Source organism: Malania oleifera, chromosome 13 (genome assembly GCF_029873635.1).
Source record: "Malania oleifera isolate guangnan ecotype guangnan chromosome 13, ASM2987363v1, whole genome shotgun sequence".
NCBI classification, from domain to species: Eukaryota; Viridiplantae; Streptophyta; class Magnoliopsida; order Santalales; family Ximeniaceae; genus Malania; species Malania oleifera.
In genome coordinates, this window is record NC_080429.1 from 76,292,802 (window position 1) to 76,302,158 (window position 9,357).

Below are 9,357 nucleotides of genomic sequence, written 5' to 3' on the forward strand. Positions count from 1 at the left end.
ACATCCCTCCTCATACTCAAGGTGGTAGAGATACGCACTTAAGTTTGGAAACTAAGTGCTAAAAATTACTAGGGTGGGACACCTAGGGAGCAATGGTGCAAGGTGGAGTGTGGCTAGTTGTAGTTGTGGTAATCCACAAATTTGAGCCTGGGGAGGTGCACAAGGAGCTAGGTAGCATAGGAGCAAAGAGCCTCGAAAGAGAAGCAAGGAAGTAGGAGCATATCTGAATTTGGAGAGGTGAACAAGGAGCTAGGAGCATATCTGAACTTAGAGAAGTAAGGAGCTATAAGCATATATGAATTTAGAGAGGTGAGCAAGCAGTTAAGAGCATATATGAACCTAAAAAGGTGAGCAAGAAGCAAGAAAACTTATGATGACATGTGTGAGCAGTGCTAATGGGGTGCAAAGGAGGTGGGGCTAGTGTGCGTGGAAGATGGTCAAGAAAAGAGAGATATTGTGGATGGTGAAAGTTCTTCACTAGTTGTGAAATGCTAGTGTTGACAAAGGATCGATGATGGCAAGTGGTGACATGGAGTAGCACCAGTCATGGTCAAGGATTGGTAACTCTAATACCATGGTAGCTAATAAAAAAGAATGAATGAATGATTGTTGTGTTTCCTCTTGATCTCAAAGGGCTTTATTTACATAAGTTGGATCATATATGAATCACATGGGCTAATTCATACAAGGTAGGTTTTATACATATTTTTCACATGGACTAATTACTACATGATATATACACAGTTAATCCATACATGGTATGTACACACATGTATCTTGCTAACACAACCTATTTGGTATGCTTAGACCTAAAATTCTTTTGATAATAAAGATACTTGAGTGCTAAGTAATTAAAATATATGACAAATCCCTAGTGTACCTCTATTCACCCTCTTGACTTAACACTCTACCAATACCTATACCAAAAGAAAAAAAGTCACAGGCAACCGTGAAGACTATAAAGACTACCTATTAGTGAGGAGTTAAGAGCATATCTGAATCTAAAGAGGTGAGCAAGGAGTTAAGAGCATATCTAACCCCAAGAGATGAGCAAGGAGCTAGCAAGCCTAATGGGGTATACGAGAGGTGGTGCTAGTGTGAATGGGTGATGGTCAAGAAAAAAGAGATCTTGTGGGTGGTGGGAGCTCTTCACTAGTTGTGGAGCACTAGTGATGAAAAAGGACCGATGACAGGCGGCGACATAGGGGAACACCTGTCATGAGGGAGGGACCATAACTCTAATAGCATGTTAGCTAATCAAAAAGAATAAATGAATGAAAGATTCTTGTGTTTCCTCTTGGTTCCAAAGGGTTCTATTGATATAAGTTGGATCAGATAGATATGAATCACATAGGCTAATTCATACAAGGTAGGTCTTACACAATGTCACATGAACTAAATACTACATTGTATATAGACATAGTTAATTCATACATGGTATGTATACACATGTATCTTGCTAATTCAACCCATTTGGTATGCTTAATACTAACATTATTTTGATAATCAAGATACTTGAGAGCTAACTAATTAGAATATATGACAAACTCTTATGGAAGCAAATAATGACTCCTCAATGCCATGACAAACTCTTATGGTAGCAAATAAGGACTCCTCAATGCCTAAACTTCAACAAACTTCTATAGATTACCCTTTTGACTTAACACTCCACAAATACCTATACCAAAAATGTCACAACCTTAAAAACTATAGAGACTAACTATTTGATGCAATAAAGAAGGTGACTCACATGAACATCTTGAGTTTTATTTCCTTAAAAGCTTTGGTAGCAACATTGGACTAATAAAACACTTTGTGATGAGCTTAATTTGGTTTTTTCATATGGTGGAAAAACTGCAAAATAGAATCATCTCTATATTCATAGATGCAAAAAAGTTTGTTCTATATGCAAACAAATATAAAGTAAATGGTGCCTTGGTTGGATGTAAAAATATCTAGCCTATATATGGATACATTTAAAGTAATATAGAAACAAAATTGATATATATATATATATATATGTCAATCCTTTATTTGGATGAATTAATAGTTTAGGAAGTGTACAATTAATTCTTGAATACTTTTTTTTTTTTTTTTTCGAAAGAGTCGAAAGCTACCCACATAGTGGTCTTATTCCAAATTTATTAATAATCCTCACTTATGGCAGAGGAATACCGTGAAAACAAAAGAACACTTGGAGCTTACATAATAACCAATAAAATACCCCATGCATCAAACCAAACGAAAGAAGAAAACAAATCTATACCAAAACCAAAAAAAACTCAACTAAACATATCTCATATAAGTCGTACTCATCTTAGCCAATCTATAAAACTTAACCTTAAAAAAAGAAATAATAATTTGAAAAAAAAAAAAAAGAAGAAGAAAAAAGAATAATTGACAATTACAGAAATAATAAATGGAAGATAATGAAAGACAAATCAAATGAAGCTAGAAACATTATTTTATGAAAAGCATATCGTGAGCACGACAAGCATCAAGCATAACTAGTGATCAATTCAACCATTTCTGGATCTGTTAACCCATCATCGCTTGGTTCATAGGTGGCATCATAGCCACCTGCTGTTGCTTCTGCTGCTGCAGCTGCATGTTGCGACTATTGTTCACATTTCCCATCCATCCTATGGCAGGGTCCATGCCTCTGTGTTGAAGCTCTCTATATTCTTGACACAGAGCGCAACACTCGCACAGAAAGTGAGTGACCCAATCCGGCGCTGGCGTCTCCATCAGTCCATACTTACTCCTCAGCTTTGTTCGGTACGTGCATGACATTATGCATGGCACCCCAATAAATGCTGCTATCAAACCATACAGCAATCCGCTGGTTGCGCAAGCTGCGCGTTCACACAAATGCAAGAGATAAAATAATTGATCATTCATAATTTTCGTTTTTTGAAGAGTTTGGTGCTGATATCAACATTCAAGTAGAGGTAATTCTCCAGTTTGGTGCTGGATACCCTTCCCTTACTCTCACGAAGGGGGAATTAGTCACTGAATAATTTAGAGCCTATGCTCATAGTATAAAGGCAATTCTCCAGTGCCTACTTAGGAAATAAATAGTTGATTGAATAATAAAAATAATGCTATATATAATTCATAAACAACACATAATTACTTAATTAAAAATTATAACTCAATTTTTTGTTTGATTCCTACTTTTTAACTTCTCAAATCTATAAAAATTTCTAAATTTCAATGAAAAATTAAATTACCTTTACTTCATCGTGTCATAATTACTTAATTACGAATTACAGCTCAATTTTTAATTGTTTGACCTCTATTTTTTAAGTTCTTAAGTCTGCACAATTTCTAAATTTCGATGAAGAGTTAAATTGCCATTACTTGACCAAATATTAGAGATCGGGAAAATATTTTAGTTAAGCTACAAAATAGACCAAAAATAAAGTATAAATATTTAACCATCAATCTTACAAAGACTTAAACAGAAGACATCTTATGCATGCATTTGATAACCATTTATGCGTAATACTGATGATATATTGAGAGAGGTAAGGTGAAATCAATTCAAAATTAAATTAAACTTACAAGTGTGACCATTGTCGACAATTTCTGCGACTTGGCCAAATGTCACGCACGGGAAGCAAAACGTCACAAGCGCTGAAAGGCAATTATAACTTTTAGTTAGCTCCCATCATTATCAATATCAATATATACGTAAGTGATGGGTGTGTGTACCTATGGATTGTCTACTTATATATAAGAAAATTTATTTAAGAGTGCATTATTTGGATGCATCCTTGCAAAGTGTACGTAAATATGGAATTACTTTGCACTGTATTTGGAAATATAAATTTTAAATTTACATACAGATTTAGATGAAGTACACAAATTGTTTACTCCCAAACATAATATTATAATGAAGTATCAGTATGATAAAGGCGCGGATAGAGGTAAGGTACGTGTCATCAACTAGTTTATATAAAAATTAAAATTAACATGTTTTTGAGAAAAATATATTATTTTAATATTTATAAATGCCTTTACTTATTTATTTTTTAAAAAGTCTCAGATGGAAGATATATATATATATATATATGCTCTACTGAACAGTATATTCCTTTTTCACACACGGTATCAAACAAAGAAAGATTGTCAATTTACTTTTAAGAAAAGAAAGAAAGATCACTAGATCTGCAATCAAAAGGGACCAAGAAAATTATATATACGATAATTACCATTGGTTGGATCGTGCATGCAGTCGAATAAGCCAGTTTTCCAGCCCTCGGTCTGAAGGGGCAGTGGTACTACTTGTGCTTGGTACTCATTCTGAACTGGATATCCTTGTGCTGCACCCTGCGGATTCGGAGGCGGAGGCCCCGCCACCGGTGCATATCCCCCCGCCGCCCCAAATTGCACCGGCTGAGGAGCAGCAGGAGGAGGAGGACACTGGGCTGGAGAATGCTGCTGGGCCGGATATGTCATGATCGGGGTTTGCACGTGGACCGGATATTGCCCCATCGGATTCATTTGTGGGCTTTGGGGTGGGCACTGAACTTGCTGGGTCGGATACGCCGGATTCGCGGATGGGTACTGTGGTGGGCGATGGCTCGAGTACACTGCGGGTGGATTTAGTTGAGGTTGAGGGCTTTGAGGTGGGTATGTGGGCCAGAGTGCTGGTTGGGTCGGGTATTCTACCGGACCCGGCACCTTTGGGTTCAGTAAATGGGTCTGTGCAGCAGGCGGCTGCTGCTGCCGCGCCTGGGTTGGCGGAGGCAGCGGGTGGAAGTGTAGTTGATGGGTTTGAGGGCGGACGACATTCTGTGGGGCGGGTGTCGGATCGTCGTTTGTGACGTAGGAAATTTCAAAGGATATTGGGGCAGGAACATCTTGAACGGCGTCGTTTGCGTAGGATGTGGCCGTTGGATCGTACTCATGTTCCTCTTGGGCTGTTGTATTGTATGCTGCTTCAAGACTCCCCATTCTCTCTCTCTCTCTCTCCCGTATTGCTTACTTCGTGACAGTGTTTGAGAGCTGTATATATATATAGAGAACAATGAGAGTAAAGTCAATGGTACCGTACTGAAGGAAGATTGGGGTGATGGAGGTTCGTGGAATTTGAAAGGGTTTACTTTGACTGAATCGCAATCAAATTTTAATTGATTTATATTTTTTATTTTTTATTTTAGTTTTCTAGTTGCAAAACGGCTGGCACTGTCCTGCTAGTCTAGCTGCATGCATGATTTGACCGTTTTGTTATTTTTTTCTTCTTTATTCTTTTGAAATTTAAAAAATATGAGGAAAAATAATAATAAGAGGGATTTTACTTTTTGTAATTAAGAAAAATAAGAAAAATAAATAAAAATTATGCTTAATCAACTAATAAAATTTTAATTTTACACCTTACATTTCATTTATTTTTTAAATTTTTAATCATAATAAATTTCCTCCTTATTTTTCTCCCTCTCACATCATAATCCTTTGAACTCAGAATCCTCACACTAGTTTACTTCATTACTTTTATGACTTTCCATAAAGCATCCTTAGCTTGGAAGAAATAATTTGGCAACTTTATCTGGCGATTGGCCTCTAATGCTCAAAAGTTTGAAATCAATATAACAATTTTGTTTTCCTGAACTCCTAAATTTATCTTCCTTTGGAGTTGTGAGGTTAACTTCAAGGGGCGCAGAATTAGTCACGTAGATTGTAAAATAGACGGGGCACAGGATTAGTCACATAGACCGTAAAACGGACATGTGATACTCAGTATGTAATCCAAAAAAATATATATATAACAAGTCTTGAATCCTTAAAATGCCACTTTCATCGCTATTTTCAGCAGACTAGAGTATTCTGAAGTAAGATGCAGTGTACTTGATGTGACTGGAGAATATCTATTATTCTGAATATCAACTGTAAAGAAGTTCAGGATTTTTTTTTTTTTTTTTGAAGCTCTTGAAATTTTATACCAGAGCTCCACTCTTGGACTAATTTTATTCTTTTGTTTCGTAAATTAGCTATCTTTTTCTGTTTCTGGGTTGTCATCACCTTGGTGCCCTTTAATACAATCTGCTTACATAAAAAAATAAAAAATAAAAAACAAAAAACAAAAAATCATTAATGGGTTGTAATAAGATACATTGGAGCTGGGTAGTTCAAACTTCTTGGTTTGATAATTGGGTTAAAATCCTACAATCATTTAGGGTAACATGAAATATGTTTGACAAAGTCGATGATTTTTTATCAATGCTAGCAGAGCTATGTGGATTTAATAAAGTCCACAAAACCTGTGGCCTTGAGTCAATGCCTTAGCTTTTTTTTCTTTTTCTCATTTTCGGTTTGAGTTCTGGGGCTTACTGCAGCTCTGTTTTTCGTTTTCTAGATTATTTATTTATGTGATTTAAAGTCATTGTTCAAGCAATCTTAATTCTGTGAATTTTAATAATGAAAGAAATAGATTTAACTCCTATGCGGTCATGTTTTGAGTGGGATCACTTTTAATTTATATTTTTCCTGTTTTCAGGATCTTTCTAACTAGATTTACTACTGGTGTAAAATAAAATAAGAGAGAACAGTGAAAAAGTTGTGTAAAATAAAATGAGAGAGTGGGAAAATCGTTGAGCAGGTCTTAGAATTGCTTGAAAGAACTTTTAGGTTTGTTCAGCCAAAATTTTCCTCTCCTCTCCTTTCCTTATTTTAAAACAAAGAGCTTTAAATATGCATTATCTTTTCCCCTTTTGATCTTGTTTCTCAAATTATGAAAATTATCATCATATAGTAACTTTTTCCTCTTCATTCTGTGTTTTGAATAAGGAAAATGGAAATAAAGGGGAAAAGAAAAGAGAAGTAAAAGCAAATCAAGGTTCTCAATGTTCAATATAACTCCATATACTGGGGACAGAGGGCGCTGATTCGTAGGATTGGTGTCGCCAAAGGGTCTGAAGGATTCATTGGTAGCTGGAGTTCCTACACAAATCAATATATATATATATATATATATATATATATATATAACTCCGTATATCCTGAGGCCTTTTTACATGAACTCTAAATCCAATTGTAAAAGCATCTATTGCAAATCAGCGCCTTTTAAAACTGAGCTCAATACCCAAAAATTTATCCGATATTCCTAATGTAGTTTAATTTGACCATTTAAAGAAATCATCTTTCAGGCATCATAATGATTGATTTTGATTGTGGACGGCCAATGCTTATATTAATTTTTTTCCCATGTGTATAGGTGGTATAAGATGCGTAAAGAATGTTACTATTCATACTGCTTCTATATTATCAGTCAATGCAGGGGAGCACTGGTTAGGAATTGGAGCAGCAGATAATTCTATGTCACTCTTTCATCGGCCTCAAGAGAGGTTAGGTGGACACTCTAGTGCTGGATCAAGGATGGCTGGATGGCAACTCTATAGAGCGCCACAGAGAACAGTTGCTTTGGTATCCATCTCTTTCCTTTCCATTTCATGAGACAGGAGCCACGGGCAAAGCACTTGCTCCCTACATCTCTTCGCACTCACACATCTCAAAATATTCACTCTCATTTTTATCTGCATACACTTTGAAATGGGTCAAAACATTATCACGTGTTCTTAAATACTTTGGTACTTTCCACTTCCCTTTTATTTGAATCAGTCCAACTACACTTACATCCTGATATATTTTTAAAAAATACATGTTATTATTGGTGTTCTAGAAAAATATGACAGAATTGGTATCATCAAACTCAAAAGAAATAGAAAGGTTGCTGATGCATACACAATGCAGAGTGTGTCAGGTTAGAATTCTGACATATTAGGATAATGTGATGAGATATGGTGGCAAAAGAGAGGTTCTTTTGCTTGGAAACACAGTGGTGGAGCCTATGGAACAAGCCACTGGATGAATCCTCAACCCACACTTTCAGATCTCAGGAAAATTCTGTGCAGACCAGAAGTGATAGGCAAAATGGAAACATATGCTCCTTCGTTTTCGTTTTCTGGACTAACACAAACAGACACATGCTACTACAGCTGTATTGACTTCTTTAGACTCAAAAAACTCTACAAATAACTTTGGAACTAGACTCATAAATGAAATTTTTAATTGATGAACTTGGACTTAGGAAATGACACACATGACTGGACCATAATAATGACACCAAAATATAAGTAATAACAATAAGTATAATATAGAACGACATTAACTATGCTTTTACTGGTGCAGTACTGCATCATTCCCCCCTTGTCAGAAAAAGCTTATTCAGGACTTGGAACTTGAATCATGTACATTTATTTGTGGTTCAATATGAGTTTGTGTGCATCATCAAGCTCTTCTACAACTAGCCTGTTTGAATTGACCCAGCCATCAAGTAATGGTGCTTCCTTTCCTTCAAGGCATAGACACACTAAATCATCCTATTCAAATATGCAGTTCAAATTGATGAGATTAAAACTATCATCCCAAAACCATCTCAATTTTTTGTAATTGTGTCCCATGCTCTTTTGACATCTACAGCATTATCTTTTGGGTCTCTATCTATAATGATGCACACTCCATTTTATGGTTTTCTTTAATAATGTACCAAAGCTTAAATCCTTGAGTGCACAAAGCTCTTGTGCAGAGTATAGGGAAGAGGCGGACCACAATGGGTCTATAGTATGCAGTCTTACCTTACATTTTTTGTAAGAGGTTGTTTCCACACTTCGAACCGGTAACCCTAGGTCACATGGTGACAAATTTACCATTGCGCCTAGGCTTGAATCCTATTTTTTCAATTTCTTAGGTTCTTCCTTACCCATTTAGTTTCTTGAAGGCAAATTTTGCTAGTTTTGTCTTCAGATCATAATGCAAGTGTTAACTATCTCCATACTTTAACTTGTAAGTTCCTATGCTCCAAGTTGTTAACATAACCTTAGTCTCCCAGCTACTTCTTTAATTTCCCATTCGGTGTGAAAACTTCTGCACATATACCATATGTAACGACCCAAAAATTATACCATTTTTTTTATAATTTACTCTGATACCCCTGTAATACCTACTATAACATCTCAGGGCCCAGATGGGCACTAAGGTATCCCTGTACAGTAATTGACACACCTATGCAACAGAAAACATAAAGTCATACATCCATATTTACAATACCAGAATTTAGTGTTTCCAAACCATGCATACATATTTACACATCACCCCAGTATCATCCACTCAAAAATACAATCCCCTGAATGCACTTACCCTATAAACAGGACAATACACAAGATCTCTCTATTTGCGAGCCTAATCTGCTCGCCTAACTAGATCACCTGAAAAATGTTAAATTACTGGGATGAGACAACGCTCAGTAAGAGGAAATATGTTATTACTAGTGTGTGGCGACTAAGTTTCACAAAT

General features: G+C 36.0%; 1 protein-coding gene across 1 annotated transcript; it reads right to left on the reverse strand.

Moving 5' to 3' along the window:
• Nucleotides 1-2,538: 2,538 nt before the first annotated feature.
• On the reverse strand, nucleotides 2,539-4,962 carry LOC131145912 (protein PLANT CADMIUM RESISTANCE 4-like). The gene is made up of 4 exons (XM_058095089.1): nucleotides 4,218-4,962; nucleotides 3,568-3,639; nucleotides 2,629-2,855; nucleotides 2,539-2,589 (listed from the first exon to the last, which is right to left on the reverse strand). Exons 1-4 carry the CDS (start codon nucleotides 4,960-4,962, stop codon nucleotides 2,539-2,541), a joined length of 1,095 nt encoding a protein of 364 aa, XP_057951072.1.
• Nucleotides 4,963-9,357: the final 4,395 nt, after the last annotated feature.

What these genes read in the sequence shown, in the direction of transcription:
- LOC131145912 (XM_058095089.1), bottom strand. Translation starts at nt 4,962, where the DNA reads ATGGGGAGTCTTGAAGCAGCATACAATACAACAGCCCAAGAGGAACAT. An exon ending in CATGCACGATCCAACCAATG is followed by an intron (nt 3,640 to 4,217) that starts GTAATTATCGTA and finishes ATTGCCTTTCAG; the next exon opens with CGCTTGTGACGTTTTGCTTC. An exon ending in TGTCGACAATGGTCACACTT is followed by an intron (nt 2,856 to 3,567) that starts GTAAGTTTAATT and finishes GTGAACGCGCAG; the next exon opens with CTTGCGCAACCAGCGGATTG.